Below are 21,299 nucleotides of genomic sequence, written 5' to 3'. Positions count from 1 at the left end.
CAAACAAAAACAAAACAAACAACAAAAACAAAGCTTATTGGTCTCTAGCATTTACTTGAAATAAAAAAAAACACTTAACATCACAAACTTTTAGTTTCTTTCAGATGTGTATTACACATGTTTTTAAATGACTCAAGAATTGTGCTAGTTTTCATTGCAAGAATATGTATCTTTGGAGGTATCTTCCTTATGTATCTTTGGAGAGGGGAACATTGAGGAGGAGGAGAATGTGCTGTCCCTCATCCCCATTTGAATGCATATTCAGGCTTGTGGCTCCCTGCTTGTCCTAAAATAGAATTTTGTTTTTCTCTTTAATAAGGATAAATAAGATACATGTATTGGATTCCATAGGCATACATATGTCAAAATGATATCTATCTCTCTATTTTGCAATCTTTTAAAGAGATTAACTATAATATATATTAGTTTGTTTGAATTCTTAATTTCATAGAAAAACTTTATTATTTTACTGCAGTTTGTAGAGAGGATTGATTACACTGGTAAATGGTTGTATTTTTACCTTCTCATGACTGGATATCTAAACTAAAAACTGGACCCTTTTCATGTGATCTCAAGAGCTCATTCTTCTTGTGATCCTGTTACATCTTGATTTAGATTCAAATAAGACCTTCCTGCTTTGGGCAACTTGTATTCAGCTTATATCCATTTTAGTAAAAGATACTTTGGGAGAACAACAGAAATCTTTGGTCATCCTTCTGAAACACTCAGATGATTCTTCAAATTGTTTTTGTTGTTGTTGTTGCTGCTGCTGTTTTATTGTTCAGTTGTGGGGCCTGAAATCTGGGCCTGGGCACTGCCCCTCAGCTCTTCAACTCAAGGCTAGAGCTCTACCACTAGAACTACAGTACCACTTCTGGCTTTTTCTGCTTATGTGGTGCTGAGGAATCAAACCCAGGGTCTTATACATGCAAGGCAAGCACTTTACCACTGAGTCACCTTCCCAATCCCACTTAATTGCTTTTAAATGAATGTTTTCGAAATTTTTTATGAATAAAAGTACATCTTATGTTTATTTTCAGGATGAGTAGCCTTAGTTTAGTGTACATTCTAGACATATTCTAAATGTCCTTATTAGTTATTTCATACAAGAATAATAGTGCAAATATCCTAACTAAATGCACTTAGAAGTCTCCTTTAATCAATGACGTAGAACAAGTAAAAAACAAAAAATAAAAAAGGAACAAATTTCTATTAGGCTGAATGCTTGATTTTCTTTTTAATCATTCAATCACCTCCCTATCACAGATACCTGCAATCTTATATCCTGTTTTCTTCATGTTATAGACAGATGTAAAGTTTGCTTTTTATGAAAACCCATTTCATATTCTGTTTTCTAGCACAAGGCTATCAGAAATGATACATATATTCATTTTCGAGTACATACAATTCACTAAGAACCATGATGATCTGAGAAAACAATTTTAAAAACCGTAACTCTGTCAACCTAGTAGCTGAGACAGAGAGACAGAGGCAGAGACAGACAGAGAAACAGACACTGCGACAGAAAGGGAGAGAGAGAAAGTAAAGAGGGAGGCAGGGAAGAAAGGAAAAGGGAATAGGGGAGAGACTAAAAGCATTATTAAAAATGCATTATTTTAGACAGGTGCCAGGGGCTCACACCGGTAATCTTAGCTACTCAAGAGGCTGAAATCTGAGAATTGTAGTTTAAAGCCAGATGGGCAGAAACGTCTTGGTGAGAAGCTTATCTCCAGCAAACTACTCAAAAAAAGCCGGAAGTGGCACTTGTGGCTCAAATGGTAGAGTACTAGCCTTGAATACAAAGAGGCTCAGAGACAGTGCCCAAGCCTTGAAATTAATCCCAGGACCATCAAAATAAACAAACAAATGAATGAATAAATAAATAAAAACAAACAAAATGTAGTGTTCTAAAAAGTAATTATAAAACCAAAATATTTATAAAGGTTATAGTTATATAATTTTCCACAGAAAGATGTTATGAATCTTCACTGTCTTGTATATGATCATGAGAATTTATGAAGGCTTACACTTCCAGAAGAAGCTTTTCAGAAAGGTATTTGAATACCCAGACTAATTTTTGTACTGTCTTCAAGGAATTGGATAAGATAGGAATGCCTACTTAATAAAGTTTGTAGAGATAGCCTTAAGAGTAGAGACAAATTGAAATTTTTTCCTCTTTTTGCCAGTTCTTTTGACTCAGTTCTATATATTCTGTTAGTGTGCTTGCCTAGCAAGTGCTCTATGACTTGAGCCACACTTCTATAAACCCAGTTTTCCCTTGGTTATTTTGGAGATGTGGTTGAATGGGCTTTTTTTAACCTGAGCTACCTGCCAATTGCAACCCTCCTGACCTAAGGCTTTTGAATAGCTATGAGTAAAATCAGGAGCCAAACTTATTGGCTGATATGAAAAGCAAATTCACTTAATAATATTTCAAAAATGCAACCCACTTTTGTTCTCTGATATAAAAAGAAATAGGGACATAATACATACTTAATAATTAGATCTTTAGACAAAATTCATCTCAACCTGAAGAATTAAGACAAAAAAGTAAGATTTAATAACTTACACTTGGAGTACTGTTCTAGGGTCTCCAACTTCACCTCCATCCCCGATAGTCAAGGTGTCATAGCCAATCTCCAGATCAAATTCTTCAAAATTTATCTGTATAACCTAGCAATAAACAGATCAAAACCATGAAAGATTGCAACATGGAAAAAAATGAAATGGGAAATAGTGGCAGAAAAAATTAAATGTATTTCAGAATATCTATGAATTTCAAAAGCATAAAAGCAAATCATGTTCAAAAGGTCTTCAAATTTAATCATTAGATCATCATGGGGTTTTTAAATATTATCTTTTATTTTCTACATTAAATTTTCAATGAATGGCATGGTTTATGCATATAAAACATTCTTATGCATGCACTTGAAACATGATTAATGCAAATCTACTTTAAGATGACTTTGTAAAAGTACAAGTAGGTGGAGAGTGATTTTGCATATTTTTCATAACATTAACTTGGAAAAACAGTGTGCAATTTTCATTCATTAGTAAAGCCTGAAAATTGTTACAGCAAAATTTAAATCTACATGACTAGATTTAGTTATATCTGGTTTATTTTTGTAGTATCCTTTTGTAACAGAATCTTAAGAATACTTTGAGAGATCATTACACTATACTATATAGTTTAGAATTCTATATAGTATAGAATTATTTCATATTGCAATATAGGCCTATATTTATACATTGTTTATATGCTTACTTATAACTTAAATTTACTTAATTTATAATCATTAAATATTTAACATAATATTAAAATATAGGCAATTAATACTAAATTAAGAAATTGCCTCAATACTGTACTATCCCATATGTAATCAGGTATTGAACTAAGTGTAATGTATAATAATATACTATTCAACATTTGATACCAAATAGAAATACAAACATTATTTGAGAATAAATGGTAACTACTGTTAAGTTATAAGTTCGGACAATTGTCACTTATTATTTATAATTGTCATCATATGAGATTAATTTTTCACAAATAGATAAAGAAAATCTGTCCAACTATGTGATATGTGTGTATGTATGCATGTGTGTCTATTCCATTATATATAATAAAACAATTGAGACATAAAAATATGAAATTCTGTTTTTTTGCTAAACATGGATATTATAAGAGAACTTTCTGTTAAGTGAAGTAGGAACAATAGGACAAAATTATCATGTGTTCTCCCTTATATGTGAAAGTTTAAATCCTTGATTTAATAGAATCAGAGAACATACTAGTGGCTCTAGAGTTGAGTAAAAATCAAGCCAGATGTAGGAGGCTGAAATATTAGGATAGCAGTTCAAAGCCAGATTGGACAGGAAAGTCCACCAGAAAACAAGAAATGGTACTGTGGCTCGAAATGGTAGAGCACTAGCCTTGAGCTGAAGAGTTCAAGGACAGCATTAAGGCCCAGAGTTCAAGCCCCACGATCAAAAAAAAAAAATCACAGGGCATGTATTAGATATGCCACTACTGCAACAAGGATATAATTAGTATTAGTGGATGAATGATAGGGATAAACCGTGTATGCTATTATTGGAAAGGCAGATAGGTACATTATGGAAAATAATAACTTGGCTCCTAAAGAAATTTAAAGTAGACCAAGTGACCCAATAATCCTCATTGAAAGGGACCTAGTAATCCTCATGAAAAGGAGATGAAGTAAGCAGATAAATAAACACACTGTGAGGAAGCCTATGCTGTCATACTCTCTGAAACGTTATCCACAATAGGCCCACTATGGAAACTAGTTAGCTGTCCAAAGATAGATAAATAGATAAAGAAACTGTGATGTAGCTCATGATATTGAGCCACCTATCCATCCCTCTCTTTCTACCACCATTCCTGCATCCATTATAAAATGAGATTCCAACATCAAGAAAACATAGATAAACCTGCATTGATATTTCTTATTTTAGCTACCTAGAATAATGGACATCTTTCAGTGTCTGAATCTGAAATTTTAAGTGTTGCCTTCCATCTATATTTAGTGATATTTTATGGTGAACTCATTTTTCAGTTGAATTTAAGCTTTGTGATTTTTTTCAGAAATTCAGCTTGTTATTAACTTTGTTCTAACTGTATCCAAGTGTTACTTTCAAACTAGAGCCCATTAATGTATTTTTGAGGACATCTTAGCTAAATTCCATGTCAGCTACTACCCAAGGAAAGTAGGCTGAATACTTGGTGAACTAAATCCAGGCTTACTACTATATACATCAGGAAAAATCAAGGTTTCTTCCATCTTCTATTCTTAGACAATTCCTTTATTTTCTTCTAAACCAACATATAATGAAAAATATGTACTTCTGCTATTTCACTGGACGTGTCTTTCATAGTGCCGATTTAGTTCATTCCACTAGAAAATTTAAGGCTATGATCAACCTTAATGAAATCTAGTGCACACTAGATGCAAGACTAAGTTACAATTAAAACTAGGAAATGTCCATTTCACATGCCTTACAAAGCCCAATGGCTAGTAGAAACAAATTAGGGGCCTACAATGGTAGTCCGATTGATTACTACTTTTATGCCAAGCTCTTGATATCCATTATTATTTAATTATTTTCTGAAGGATTTAGAAACCGATTTAATGGTAGATTTTTTTTTTGATTTGTAACTCATATCCATGCATGAATGCATGCAGCAATAAAAATATCATTTCATTTTAAATTAAGTGATGAATTAATTACTAATTCATATATGGTTGTAAAAGTACTTAACTACTGAGCTATTACTGAAATCTTAGACACGCTAATTCAACACTTTCAATGACAATAATCAAGAAGCAAAATAGTTTGAATTTGTAGAAACCATTCCTTTTAATTAGATTCATTTATTCCTATTTTTAACATTACTGCAGGAATTGTTCAGTAGAAGTAAAACATATGCAATAAAAACTAACCTTCATTAATACAAACAAAGCATTATGGTAAAAGTTTAAAATATTCTATTGTACTACTTATAAGGAGGAAAATTCTCATGAAGTAAACAATTAATTTGGAAAAATGAAAACAAAGCAACAAATATTCCATTTATATTTTAATGAAATAAATATATCAGGAGATTAGTGTGAAATGTTCTTTCTAAATACTCCCATATCATATAAAAATGTCCAACTATTTATTTTCACAAAATGTAGAAGTGAAAAGCAATATAAAAATAAATAATTATAAATGTAATATGCATGTTGTCAGTACATGTTTATTTAGTAACAACCCTAAAGTACTTACAAAGTAAATGGGGGAAAATGTATCTGTTCGTATAGAAAGAATGTCTCACATTGTGTTTATCGAGTACCAAATCATTTCTTGGAAAAATATCCTATCTCATATTATTAAGAAGGAACAAGATGAAAAAATATATTTTTTATTTAATGCATGTATGTATATATAGTAAAGATACTGTACAGAGGGGTTACAGTTACATGAGTAAAGTAATGAGTACATTTCCTATCAAGCATTGTTACTCCCCCTTTGCTTTTCCCCCACCATCCTTTCTATCCACACCTCATCAACTCCTCCCTCCCCACCCAAAGTTGTAAAGTTCAATTTCAACATAATACCTTGTACATCTCATTGTTACAATGGGTCAGCCTGTTTCCTTATTTCAGCATTTTGTTATTTCCCTTCCCCTCCCAAAATTAGAAAAATGTATATACAGGATGAAGGGCAACAGAATCAAATACAGTAAAAACAGGGGTAATACCATAGGGGAAGAACATACAAAAGAAACAAAAAAATCACATAGTATATTATAAAGTAGATTAAAAACAACAGCAACAAAGATAAAACCTCTTGTGTCCCCATCTTGGGGCTCATTTCGCTTAGCATCACCTTATATGGTCATATGTACATAGCTTTTGACCTTTTCTGCTTGTCCTAGACATATACTAGTTATTGCAAATAAGGGAAACCATAGGACCTGTGTTTCTTTGTGCCTGGCTTTCTTCACTTAATATATTTTTTTCCAAGTCTTTCCATTTCCTAACAAATGGAGTGATGTCATTCTTTCTGATGGAGGCATAGAATTCACATATATATAGATATAGATATATACATATATGTGTGTGTATATATGTGATATATATATGTATATATCTATACATATATATATATATATATCACATTTCCTTGATCCATTCATCTACTGAGGGGCATCTGGGTTGGTTCCATATCTTAGCTATGGTAAATAATGCTGCAATAAATATAATTGGGCTGATAGCCTTAGTATGGCCTTGTTAGTGGTCATTTGGGTAAATGCCCAAAAGTGGGATTGCTGGGTCATAGGGGAGCTCTATGTGGAGTCTTTGGAGGAACCTCCATACTGCTTTCCAAAGTGGATGAACAAGTTTACACTCCCAACAACAATGCAGTAGGGTTCCCTTTTGTCCACATCTCCTCCACCATCTGTTGTTACTAGATTTCTTGATTATAGCCATTGTAACTTGGGTGATGTGGAATCAATGCTGTTTTGACTTGCTTTTCTTTTATGACTAGAGAAGTTGAGCATTTCTTCATGTGTCTATTGGCCATTCAAAAAGAAACTTCTCTGAAGAGGATTATAAAATATACTTTTAAAGCACTCAACAGGTTTATAATTTTCTTGAATTTTGTAAACAAAAATTCACTTTTTTCATTCCGATTTTGGAGTGTGACTGGTTTATATCTTATTGCTTATTATGGATTTGATCAAACAATTTAGTTTGCAAATAGTCCATTATTACCAATATTATGCATTTTAACATGGAAAATCTAGAATAAAATAATTGATACATAGAAGTAAATGTTACATTTTTAGTAAGGCCACTTATTAGAAAGTTCAAGGCTGATTTTCATAATATAATTTGTTAAAACTACTGCAATATCTGCTTCTCTTTCATGTCTGCACCTCACATACAGGAGCTTTAAAACACTGAGACTTTCATTATGCATTTTATGATCTGATGAAGGATTTTCAATTCATACTCTACTATGCTAGGCTTATCATGGAATTTATTCCACTATTACAGAAACTAGTCATCCCCAGGTCAACTACAATGGGCTATGGTTGTCAAAGAGTTGTTAGTATAGTATTATTGTAATTCTCTCAACATAGTTTTGATGGCAATTCTGGTTTATTTTTGTCATTGTTTATTGTTTAGGATAAGCAGGTGTTTATAACAGTGAGATACTTCATCTACTTGTAGTTCAGAAGCCAGTACTTCTCTTAGGGTCTCTATATTCAACCTTACATGTAGCAAAGAGATGACAGTTTGGGATTATTTTCTTAATGTAGACAGAAAATAAATTTCAGGAATAGTTCTTTTCAAAGTAAATTCCTAGAAAAACAGTTAAATTGGATAAGCATTTGATAAATAGAGAAATAGAATGGCAGATGCTCCTGATTATCTTTTCATCAGTCATTTCCTTTTCATCTTGGAAATTTTACTTTTAAACAAGACTTAATTTTGTTCACTTATACATCCTCATCAATACATCCTCATGTTACAGGTAATGATGGGCTCATACAGAGTTCTGTGAAGTATACCTTAATCATATATGCTAATTGACAGTCTCATTCAATTTACTAACAACTAGATGGATAGAATATACATATATAACTTATTATATATCTAATTTACATATATAGATTTATCTATGTATAACCTATATAGAGTATATATACAAAATATCAAATTACATATATATTTTATCTATTTAGATTATATATTAATTTCATATACAAAATATCAAATTACATATATATTTTATCTATTTAGATTATATATTAATTTCTATTATGTAATATATATAAATTATATATGATTTTGCAACATATAACCTTAACATAATCTATATGTAATATATAATCTCTCAATCTAATATATATAAAATACATATATCTTTTCTATCTATGACCAAATTTGGTCGAATAAATCTCAAGTTCCATCACTATCATAAATGTTGCATTACTCGAACAAATCATCTGACAGTCATAAAATAATTCTTATAATTTATACTTTCATGTGTTGAAGTAAATATTACATTAACTGTGGTTGGTAAAATAACATATTCAGTGCATTAATAGGGGACAGTTATTATTTGACAAGATAAGCTAATCACCCTAAAATAGTTCACATCTTTTTCAATGGAACTTGAGAATGAAATTCCTTCTTTGTCAACCCCACTGTGATTCAAAGAGGATAGTTATCACCCACACTTGAAGCTGCTAAAATTGTCTCTCTCTCCTGTTTTCCTGTCATGTGTGTTTCAGAATGACAATCAATCATTTTCTTATAAACAACTCTTTTTTAACTAGTTGAAGAAATCCTGATGCATAATATATACATGATTATGAAATAGGCAACATTTAATTAAGTTTATGGTATTCAAATGCCATGTAACACAATCAACTTGACATCTAATTAAAGCACTGTTTCTTAATATACCTCCAGATCATGATAAGCACATTGCAAATGGGAGACAAGACAGGAGAATGAAGCATTGCACAGTACTGAGCCTGTAGAGACATAGAATCATGGGCTACATAGAAGCTGAGATGACAGTTGACTGATATATTTGGAAAATAAAGGAGAAAGGTTTCCAACAACAGGAAACCCTCAGTGCAATAGAAGGTGGAAATGAGACTCTGGAAAAACATTCCAGGGTAATAAGAAATGACATGGTGGAAAGAGCTTTTTCTTTCTGAAACATAAGCACTGACACAGAAAGTTATGTGGAGGTATGTTGAAGAGGATGGAGAAAACAGGGTTAAGAAAAATGAATTTTATTTTGTATGTGATAAGCAGGAAATTAAGAATTTTAGTTAGTATTCATAAGGTGATAGCTATATTTTGTATGCTCCCATTAGAAGCAAAGAAAACCTAGATGCAAACGGAGAGAGGGAAGTATGAGCCAGAGTGAAGACCTCTGCTTGGGAAGTGGAAATAGGGATGAAGAGTGCAAGCAGGGTTACAATGAATATGGTTGTACTGGTGGTTTTAGTGTGTTCTCAGTGTATGGACTGATCAAGAAAATGTGATATAGATAACTAGAGAGATAGAGATAGAGAGAGACAGAGAGAGAAAGAGAGAGAGATGCATGCACATACACACTCAGAGAATAATTATACTCGCCCATCAGAAATATTGATATTGTACCAGTCATACAGAAATGAAAGACTTGAAAAACTTAAGTGAAGTAAGCCAGACCCAGAAAGCATAGGTTTCATGTTTTCCCTCATTTGTGGTAGCTAGAATGTGCCTATAAATCTGTAAGTACTGCACTGGATGCTAAGTAAGGGGTTACAATTGAATCAACTAAAGTGTAATAGATTCTGGAAAGCTCAAATAGTAATTCTTTAAAAAGACTAAATAAGTACCATGAAATAGATACTTGCAAGAAGAAAAGGTGAGCCCAAGGAGAGTATCTAATTTATACATGATAGATATGTATCACATTTTTAACTTTACATATTTAATGTAGCAGTAAAATTTGAAAACTTTTGTCTGAAATAAGGAAGGGAAGGGGAACAACAAAATGGTGAGACAAAGAACAAAGGGTGAAACAATGCAATAGCGATACTCACAAGACAATATTTTGGAAATGGTCTATTTATCGGAAGTTAGGGAGGAGAGAAAGTGGGAGAAAAATGAGGGAAGGGGTAACTAGTTCAACCAGAAATGTACTTACTACCTTATATGTAATTGTGGCCCCTCTTTAATTCACCTTGACAATAAAAATATTAAAAAATAAATAAATCTTCAAATGATCTTGACAGAATGTGCGTATATATGCATTACTGAATCATACATATACACATATGTTACTGAAGAATGACTAATTAGTACTCATTCTAAATTGTGTATTTTTTGAGAAACAGAAATGTTAAGCTTATACAGGTTGTAAAATAGTTAAATATGCAAGGCCAAGTTTTAATGTGGGATATATGAGTATCCACTACTTTATCCTTTGCAAGTAATCTCATTGTAGAGAAAAAATTATCTCTTATATTCTAGAAGTATAATATCTATACTTAGATATTTTATTACAGAAGATATATTCCAAGAGTTTTGGCTTGTCCATTAGAAATGAGAAGTGCCAGCTCAGGAAATTCTCTGGCTTCATCTATTCTGTTGGCAGTATTGGGTTAATAGTTTCAATTCTTTCAAGGGCTCATGTTTTAGAGAAAGCAGAGGGGGAAAGCCTGAGGATGTGGTGAAATATTGATGGAATGATAAAAGCTTTTAGTTTTGTTTTATTTTTCTATTCCTTTTGTACCTGTGCACTGGTCTTTCCCTGAAGGAGACTGCAAACATGTAACAATGACAGACTGAATAAGGCACTACAAATGCTTTACAGAAGAGGCTACATGAAAGGAAAAATGCTCCAAATATTAAATCTATAGCACAACAGTATAAACTTATTGGCTCTTTTCCATCATTTATTCAGGATTAGCTACTGTAAAGTATATACATGATCAACTTGAATTTCCATACACTGAATAATATATCCAAAGATAATATTCTTAGTTTTAAAAGATTATTTCTTACAACTTTATATGTTAACTAGTATATTAACAAATTAATTTGGAACAAAAATATGGGCTGGGAAGGTAGCTCAGTGGTAGAGTGCTTGTCTTACATGCATGAGGCCCTGGGTTCGATTCCCCAGCACCACTTAAGCAAAAAGAAAAAAAAGCCGGAAGTGGTGCTGTGGCTCAAGTGGTAGAGTGCTAGCCTTGAGCTGAAGAGCTAAGGGACAGCACCCAGGCTCAGAGTTCAGGCCCTATGACCGGACCCCCCCAAAAAAAAATCAAGTGAAAAATATGTGTTAGGCTCAGTAAAAGTCTTTTCTATTTGTACAAGAAGGTTCATCTGGACATACTGAATGTCACTCAATCTCCACTTATGTCACTATGCCTAAAGACCGGTGTCTTTTTTTTTTCAGTTTCTTGAATACAATCAAGTTCAGCATGGGCATTTATGAGATTATTTCTTTGGTTCCAGAAACACTCTTCTCTGCGTTGGTAGTCTCTGGTCATCTTGCAACATTGGCTTGAATATGACCTACTTCTACAGACTACTGAAAATTCTATCAGGCACTCTTTATTCCACATGGGATGTTTTCTTCAAATTGTGAAGTGTTTATTTATGGGTTTATTATTTTATGTTCTCTATTTAATGATAGAAACTTCCTGAAGGAAAGAAATCAACATTTATTCTTTTGTAAAATCTATTGTAGATCGAGATTTTTACCTAGAAAAATATTGTAGTTGCCAGGTAAAGTCTTGGATTTATTAAATTGTCATTGGGTTGTCAATAAAAATACACAAAGTATTTTGCTTTCTCTTGAATGTGAAAGGTCATTGCCCACTAAATTAAAATGATAAGGAAGTAATTATAAAAGAAAAATGGTACAGCTATCTGATTATAGTTCTGCTGTCTTTTTATTTCCCAGTATTTGTTTCCTGGCACCATGTATTGCTCTGCTAGATTAAGAAAATTTCAAAATTAAACAAGATACATAATAAACCGATTAGGCTGTGTACTTTGAAGCTATATATCCTGTTTGACTCTGGGTGTATAGAATACTAAAGTTTCATTATTCATATCATTTGAAAACAATTGCTATGTCAATATTATATTGTTAAGGACATTCCATGTGGAAAAAGTGACACATATACAAGAGCAGAACAAACAAAACACAACTACATTGTCTTTTTTTTTTTTGTAATAATCAAAGGAATTCCGACGGGAAGCCAGAACATATAGTACTTACAAAAACATTTCCTAGAAAAATTTGTTTACTGTAATAAGTATTCAGGGGGAAGTTCCCATTTGACAATTACTGCAATAGATGTGAAGAATATAGACTCAAAACTTTTCTTTTTTGTCTTAAGAGTCAAACTGAGGGAATGTAAAAGAGGAAAAATATACTAACAATATAATATGGCAATAGATGAAACTGTATTTAGAGCAGGCATAACTAATCCGAATAGGAAACAGGACAGTCTTCTATGAAAAGATGGAAAGGTTAACTAAATCCTAGAGAAGGTCAGGAATAAACCAAGTCTGTGAGTTTAAAGAGATGCAAACAAAATAGAGGAATGTATTTCCATGAAAGACAGCAATGTGTTTCCTGACTGGAGAGCTCTGAAAATGTACTGAGCTAAAGTAGTGCACTAGCATGATCCAAGAAATCTAACAGTAATTCAGGTTGCTCAAGATTCCCTGTATTGAGTTATATGGAACCAAAATAAAACAAAAAACAAAAAAAAACATTTTATCAAGAAAGAACATTATATCACCTTAGAGCAAAATTGTATCAGAATATTTTGTAAGCATAAATAGTCTGTGTGATAGGCATAAAAATGAGATGAAGATTTACTACTTGGGAAGTTGGTTGGTAATCTAAGAGAGAATAATGAAAATCTGGGTGAAAGAGATTTAAACGATTTTGAGAAATATTAAAGAGCTGTACTCAGTATAATGGATTTTGAATTTAGATAAACAAAAAGGAGAAAAAGTACAGTGAAAATAGTTTTAGTTGTTAATATTGAGAAAATGATAGAGGAGGCTACATTTTGGCAAAGACTTAAGAAGATAGAGGAAATTTTAGGAAAACAGAGACAGAAAAAACCAAAAAATTAAAAAAAGGTTCACGAAACAGAAAGTAGCGATTGTACTTCTTCCCTGCTTTTTAAGAGTTTAGCATTATTTCCAAGGATTTATGAGAAAACATCATATATATTATTGAATTTTGACATGACTTTTATTAACTTCACATTAAAAGAAAATATACCTATAGTCCTCTATCCAGAGATAACTCTTTTAAAATTAGTTTTCCCACTCATTTCTTTGTCATTATCTAATTATATTTTTATTAGAATACCTTCATAATATTAAGAGGTTATATGATAGTTCCATACACCAGAACAATGCACTTTGATATGTATACTCCTCTTCCCTGTTCTCAGTACCCTTCCACTTATTCTTTTGTCAAGCAACCTATAGTATTTATCTTGCCCAATATAATGTTCTCTAATTTCATCCATTTTCCTGGAAATGTCATAATTTTGTTTCTTTATGGAGTATGTAAATACCATTGTCTGCTTGCTCATATGTTTATTGTTCAACATTGTAGCCCATTCCACAGTTTGGTTACTATAAACATAGTTGAAATAAAGGAACCAGCTAGTATTTTTCTCTTATTAATTTATTATCCTTTGAATGTATACCATGTTTCGTATGGCAAAACAAGGTATGTATAATTTTAGTTGCTTTGAGATAGCACCAATTTGATTTTCATAGAGGCTGTACTAGGTAAGATTCCAGCCAACAATTCAATATTTTTTGCTTCATTTTTTTAGGATAAAAGCTTTCTTTTTAGGATAAATATTGTTTAAGGATAAAAAATAAACTAGTAGAAAAATGTGCATCAATGTAATAATCCTGTAGCTAACATCATACTACATGGTGACATAATGATATCATTTCCTCTTGTCAGGCAACATTCTTCATTGTTATTCAACATAAAATATAAATTGTAGCCAGAGCCATAAGGCAAAAGACAGAAATAAAAAGAATTCAACTAGCAAAGGAAAAGGTAAAATTATTCATATTCACAGATGATATGGTCCTTAAAGGATTCTAATAATCCCATCAAAACACTCCTACATGTGATAGTCACTTTTAGCAATGGAGCAGTACAGAAAATCATCACCTAAAATAATAGCTTTTCTGTGTGCCAAATATGAATTTGTTGAGAAAGAATTCAAGAAAATAATTTCATTCAGAGTAGCCTTAAATAAAATGAAATTATGTAGAGCTATACAACTTGGGGTGGGGGTGGGGCGGAGAAGAAAGACTGGAGGGGAAAACCTAGGAGAGAATGCAAGAGTGGGTGACTCTGTTCAAAAGGAAATGCACTCATTAGCTGAGTTATGTAACTGCTGCCCCACTGTACATCAGCTTTACAATAAAATTTTGTGGAGGGGAAGGGCAATAACAAATTGTTTAAATAGGGATACAGGTGGACCCATTGCAACAATGAAATGTACAAGTCGTTATGTCGAAAAACAAACTTTACAACTTTGGCTGGGGACTCATTACCTTGCCCATCTAATTGTAACCCCTCTGTACGGTATTTCCACAACTAAAAAATAAAATAAAATAAAATAAAAAAACAAAGACGTAAAAACCTCTACAAGGAAAACAAAGTACCCTGAGGAACATACCAGAAGATGCAAAATCCACCATGTTGCTAGGACTGGCAGAATTCATACTGTGAACATAGTGGTATTTACAAAAGTAATCTACAGATTCAATGCAAGTTTCATTAAAATATCAATGGTTTTCTTCACAGAAATGCCAATCCTTAAATTTACAAGGAAGAAGAAATACCTTGAATTCCAGAAGTAATGCTAAATGAAAAAAGTAATACTGGTGTATTACAACATAGGACTTTAAATTATACTATAGGGGCTGGGATTTAGCTCAATGGCAAAGTGCTTCCATAGCAAGTGCAATGTCCTACGCTTGATCTCCAGTACCAAATAAATAAATAAATAAAGATATGCTACAGAACTACAATTAGAAAAAATATGATACCACTATAATATCCCCCCTTCCAAACAAATGAAGACCAGGGGAACGCAAAAACCTAGAAATGAAACCATTCCTATCATCATCTACTATTGGATACTGGCAAAAGAATAAAGCATACCAGATAGCTTCTTCAACAAATAATTCTGAGAAAACTAGGTACCTACACATAACACATACAAGACTGAAACTAGAAATCCATCTCTCACCCTGTACTAATATCAAATCCAAATGGAACAAAAAAATCAACCTAATATGAAACTATTACAGAAAAATAGGTGAAACTCTAGTAATTTTAGGCATGAGTAAATTATTGCCTGACTTTGACTCCTATTACTCCATAAAAAGAACAAGAAGAGCAATTAAAATTAAAATGTTTCTGCATATCAAAAGAAACAATTACCAGAATAAAGAGACAACTACAAAGTGCTTTAAAATTTTCATCAGCTGAGAGAATTAACATCAGAATATTCAGACCAGATCGGGAGCGTTCAGGGTGGTATGGCCTTAGACAACACCAGAATATTCAAAAAGCTCAAAAATTAAATAGCAAAGGAACAATCAATCCAATTGATAAAGGGGCAAATTAATATTATATATGATAAATAATATAAATATATAAATATTATATAATATATAAAAATAATATTATAAATATTATATGTGTATGTATACAAATGGCCAATTGAAACCTGAAGATACATTTACTCACCTTACCCATAAAGGAAATGCAAATCAAAATCATACTGACATTCCATCTCAGCCTGCTCAGAATAGTAACCATTACAATACATTCTGGTGAGGATGCAGACAAACAACAATAACAACAAAAACTCATGTTTCTACTTAATGGCTGCATCGTTTCAGATTGCTATTCATTGGACTTTGATAGAGTAATTAGTTTTAAGTGAAGCATTGCAAATAAATCATCCATTTGACTGAGAAAATAGGTACTATTGGCAGGGGCTGGTAATAGTTTTGGAGGTGCTATATTGGCATGATTGAGTCAGGAGGATGAAAAATAAAAGATCAGCACCTTTAAATATTTCCCTTATTACCAAGCCCAGAATATCCTATAAATAGTGTTCTTAAATACTTTCCTGGCTAAAGGACTCTCCTGGTCGGTTTTCCTGATTTCCATACTCTTTCTGAATCATGACCTAGAAAAGCTTTCAGCCTATCTTTAAGTGTATCCTGAACTTTGCCCTCTGGTTGGTCCACTAGTCTTTCTACTGCAGCAAATACTGTCACTTAGCAGATATAGTAAACAGAGTATTCACATTCCATTCATATTCCTTGCATTATAAGAAGCCTGCTCACTATCTATCTTTCTTTTTTTTTTTAGTTGTGAAAATACCGTACAGAGGAGTTACAATTACATGGGCAAGCTAATGAGTACATTTCTTATCAAGCATTGCTACCTCTTCTTTTGTTTCCCCTTCCTATCCTTTCCCATCTCCCCTCCCCTCCTCCTGTTCACCCTACCCCGTCCCTCGCCAAAGTTGTAAAGTTTGTTTTCGATATCACATCTTGTACATCTCATTGTTGCAATGGGTCCACCTGTATCCCTATTTAAACGATTTGTTTTTTCCCTTTTCCTCCACAAATTATACCAACATCAAATACAGTGAAAACAGGGGTTGTACCATGGGGGAGGGACATACGAACCAATAAAGAAATATCTTATAAATGTGTTAGAAACAATAGCAAGAAAGAAAAAAACATTTAAGTCCTTATCTTGGGGTTCATTTCACCTAACATCAACTTATCTGACTTTTTCTGCTTGTCTCAGACATATACTAGTTATTGCAAATAAGGGAAACCATAGGAAGTATGGTTTCTTTGGGCCTGGCTTACTTCACTTAATATAATTTTTTGCAAGTCTTTTCATTTCCTAACAAATGGGGCAATGTCATTCTTTTTGATAGAGGCATAGAATTCCATTGTGTATATATACCACATTTTGTTGATCCAGCTAGAATGGCTATAATCAAGAACTCTAATAACAACAGATGCTGGAGGGGATGTGGACAGAAGGGAACCCTACTGCACTGTTGGTGGGAGTGTAAACTTGTTCAACCACTTTGGAAAGCAGTATGGAGGTTCCTCAAAAGACTCCACATAGAGCTCCCCTATGACCCAGCAATCTCACTTTGGGGCATTTACCCAAACTATCTTTCTAATGTACTTTCCTACCAAAGCCCTCAGGAGACTGGTTGTGTTTACAAATAAAAGACAAACTTATAGACTGTGGTACCTAGTTGCCTGTGACATCTCAGATCTCTTGTTAGTAGTGGAGCAGACTCTCAGTTATGCTTTACAGTACAAGAATAACTACAGCTTGAATTCCCCCCCCAAATGCAATTTTGCTTAATTTCTTTCATTCCTGCTTCCATTACTCCCTTAATAGATTCTCCTTGGTGTACCTTCTTAATGATTCACTTGTATTAAATTTCATCTTGGATCTGCTGTTTCTAGAAACCAAAAAGGACATCTGGAGTCTGCATAAATGTGAACTTGCCATGGCCGTCTATGACCACAGACCTGGCACTGAAGTTTGGCCCATTTCCCAAGTCTCTAAATATTGGCATAGAGACCCAGTGGTGGCAGAGTGGGCACATTAAATGCAGAGGCATAGCCTAGTTCCAGTATGGAGCATGGAAGACGATAGTGCTAAAAGAAGACATCAGAGCTATATTCTGATGCCCGAAGAGTTTATGGTGAGGGCCACAAGGTGACAACTTTGTGAATATAAAGAATATCCATGAACCAGAAATACTGCAATGGCTATGCAAATATCATATTTCAAAATTAATTATTTTTCCCCTATAAGATGGGATTTTGATACCTTTAAATTAAATTTTTAAAATGGAAGAGATAGATTTTTCAACTATCATAACCTGAAATTCCAATTTAGACAGGAATCCTTGAAAAGATGAGAGAAGAATTTTCTCATGTATTCTATCTCTCACTGCATAGAAATTGACTCCCTATATCAAGATGGAGAGAAATTATATAGCCAAATAAAATTTGACAGAACTTTGTAAGAACCTTAATGTTTAAGCATATGGTATTTTAGAAAAATATATGTGTATACATACACACATATGTAAAATTTATTTATAAAGTAGTATAAATGCTATCAAAATATTTCCTATTCACTCTTCACTAGTTTTGACTATGGAGATCAATGCACCTATTAATGTCCTTATATGTATAGTTGTAAATTCCTATTACAATTTTAAATTACTTTATATCAGAAATGCTAACTGGATACCCCCTATGATTTGTGTATCAATATTGAACATAATTATTCAATATATTTGAATCTATGAATCACAGTCTATTTAATGACATGTATGCACTTTTGAAATATGGGATAGTTAAATAAGCATCTTATGTCATAATTTAAATGAACGAGATACTTATACTATATCAAGTATTATTTGGTATTGTGGCAGCATTAGTCATCAACAATATATGACATAACATCATATAGATTGTTATTCCCACCATGAAAGTGAAGAATTAGCCATGTACCTGTGCTTTATATCTGTAATCCTCAGTACTCAGGAGGTAGAGATTTGAGAATTATGGTTTAAAGCCAGGCTGAAGATGACAGTGTATGAACCTTGTATCTTCAATTAACTACAAAAAAATCTTGAAGTGAAACTGTATCCCAAGTGGTACAGCACTAGCCTTGAATACAAAAGAAGCTCTGGGGCAGACCTCATGCCTTTTATTTGAAGCTCTAGGACTGGCAATAACTAACCAACCAACTAACTAACTATTTAACTAAATAACTAGCTAAACAAACAAACCAGTAAGATGAAGAAAGAGACATAGAAATAGATGTGAAAGGAGCTACAGACAGTTGAAGACATACGATTTATAGTCAAACTATTCACACAGTACTCCATCTAAGGTTAGTAGACTCCAGAGTATTTTTGAAAATATATCCACTCACAATTGGCACTTACTCAACTTTCTTCACTGAGTCACCCAAGTCATACTAGTCAATATTTCTTAAACCATAAGGTGTGTAAGATGTGAGACAAGTTTAGAAAGAACCACATGTTCACAGTCTTCAACTGTTTTTAAAAAATGTTCCGGGAGTATTACTCAACACAATTTTTAAAGCTATAATCAATCCTCATTCTTTTAATGATCTATTGTATTTTTTATTTTCTGACACTTAAGCCTTCTGTTCAGTTACCAAGATTTATAATCTTAACTGAATTTGACCTTATGCGTGTCTGCCTTTATTCTCTGAATTATATATCTTTATGTTCACTTAATTCAATCTTTCATTACTAACCTCCCAGTGGATTGAGTTTTCTGTTTGAATATTTGCTGACATCCTAGCGACATCAGAATTATGCTTATCAGAAGTATTTAATATAGATAAAAGTGAATTTGGGGCATTGTAAAATGAGAACAGATCACATTCAGAAACCTGCTAGGAAACCCATTCTTCAACATTTTCACCATAGCTCTCTAGACTATAATAAATGTTAAACAATTTAATCATGAAAATTGATCTAGAAAAAAAGTGAAGTTGAAAATAATCAAAATATATTATGTTGTATGTCATAATAAAACCACTTATTAGAATATTTTATGTGATAACAAAATATTTAAAATATGGACCATACTGTTAATTAATACAGTTATGACAGAATCCTCACTTGTCTAAACCCAAGAAATTAAAGATATACAACACTAACTTGTGGCCTAAAACCAGATTTATGCCATCCAGAAATAGATAAAGATATAAATATCATTATAAATGTAGATATAGATATAGATAGTGGAAATAGCCACATTATCGACTTTCAAGTATGTAAGATAGTTATTTTGAGCTTAAGCCAACCAAGGTGCTTAACATGATGTAGACATCTTTCATAAATCAGGAGAAAACAAAAACAATGACTGCACCAATAGTTTCTTCCCTCCACCTTCTTAAGGAACATGCAGCAGTCAGCTGTTCACAGACTTCAGTATTTTAGCATACAAGTCATATTTCTGCCCTGAAAACATTAATTTATCTCTTGAAGCAGTTTCTGTATATGAAAAATTCAGATAACAAGTATACTTTTATGGTTATTGCCAAACTCAAGTTCAATGTTATATGCAAGGGGATTAAAAATATGCTTTCCTATATAGTGAGTGTTCATTCAATGCATGTCTATGATAATGTACCATTATTCAAAAAGACTTTTTCTCATAAACAAACTCAAGTATTTTTCAAGGTTCATAAAATAGGACCATGTTAGCTAACATGACATGAGAAGTATATGAAAATGTCTGACAACTGTCTGTTTCAAAGAATGGGCTTCTAAAACCTTACCAATACACAGAATATGTAACACAGAATTCATAAATAATGGCAAATAAATAAATGATATTATGGATGATTGCTTTTGTAGAGTTAATAGTTTACTTGACCTTCCTAGTTGATAACCTGGGGTACCTGATTCATTGACAAGTTTAACATACCAGTTTTAATATTTTAATTTGTTCTCATGAAAGAAATCTTTATCATATTCATCATTCATTTAGAAATTTGTGTTGTAGCCATGGAATAACATGAAAAGCATATATTACTTTAGAAGAGGATTCTAAGCCAATTGGTTTGTTTTGTGAAATAACTTTCAATGTTTATAAGTTAATCATTAGTAAAATCTCTGAATTAATATTTGGTACTTTAGTGTAACATAATCACTAATTATATTGTAATGAAAAATAAGTGGTAAAAGATGCCATTTAAGATGATTTCACTTGGTATTAGTACTTTCATAAATCAGTTTAACAATCTTATAAGGTCATATTATAATCTGTAATACATGAAAAATTGTGGTCCCTAATACTTAATGTTTATACTCAAATCATACACATAGTCAAATTCCTGATTTGAAACCAATTGTCTTAGTTTCATTTAATTTCAAATTTCAGGGTTAATTTTCTTCAGTAAATAGCGATTTTCTTTGAAGATATATAGTGTCATTGTTACTTTTCCAAAGTTCAAATGTAAGAAAAAAACATGAGCAGTAATGTTTACAAGAAATACACATTGAATGCTTAAGCACTGTGCTAGGTGTATATTAGCTACTAAAGTTGTGTGTTTATGGTTTATGTTAGCAATTGTCTTTTCTA

The 21,299-nt window shown here is 32.4% G+C and overlaps 1 protein-coding gene across 3 annotated transcripts in view; it reads right to left on the bottom strand.

Moving 5' to 3' along the window:
• Csmd3 (CUB and Sushi multiple domains 3) overlaps positions 1 to 21,299 on the bottom strand; it is a 929,488-nt gene that overhangs the window by 470,181 nt on the left and 438,008 nt on the right. For all 3 annotated transcript variants that reach the window (XM_013012565.1, XM_013012564.1, XM_013012566.1), the window contains one exon: positions 2,570 to 2,673. In XM_013012565.1, the coding sequence (XP_012868019.1) occupies positions 2,570 to 2,673 (104 nt within the window). The remainder of the gene's footprint in view (positions 1 to 2,569; positions 2,674 to 21,299) is intronic.

Source organism: Dipodomys ordii, unplaced genomic scaffold (assembly GCF_000151885.1).
Source record: "Dipodomys ordii isolate 6190 unplaced genomic scaffold, Dord_2.0 Scaffold17, whole genome shotgun sequence".
Lineage (NCBI taxonomy): Eukaryota > Metazoa > Chordata > Mammalia > Rodentia > Heteromyidae > Dipodomys > Dipodomys ordii.
Note: the sequence above shows the minus strand (reverse complement) of the source record. Positions and strands in the feature narration are given on the sequence as shown.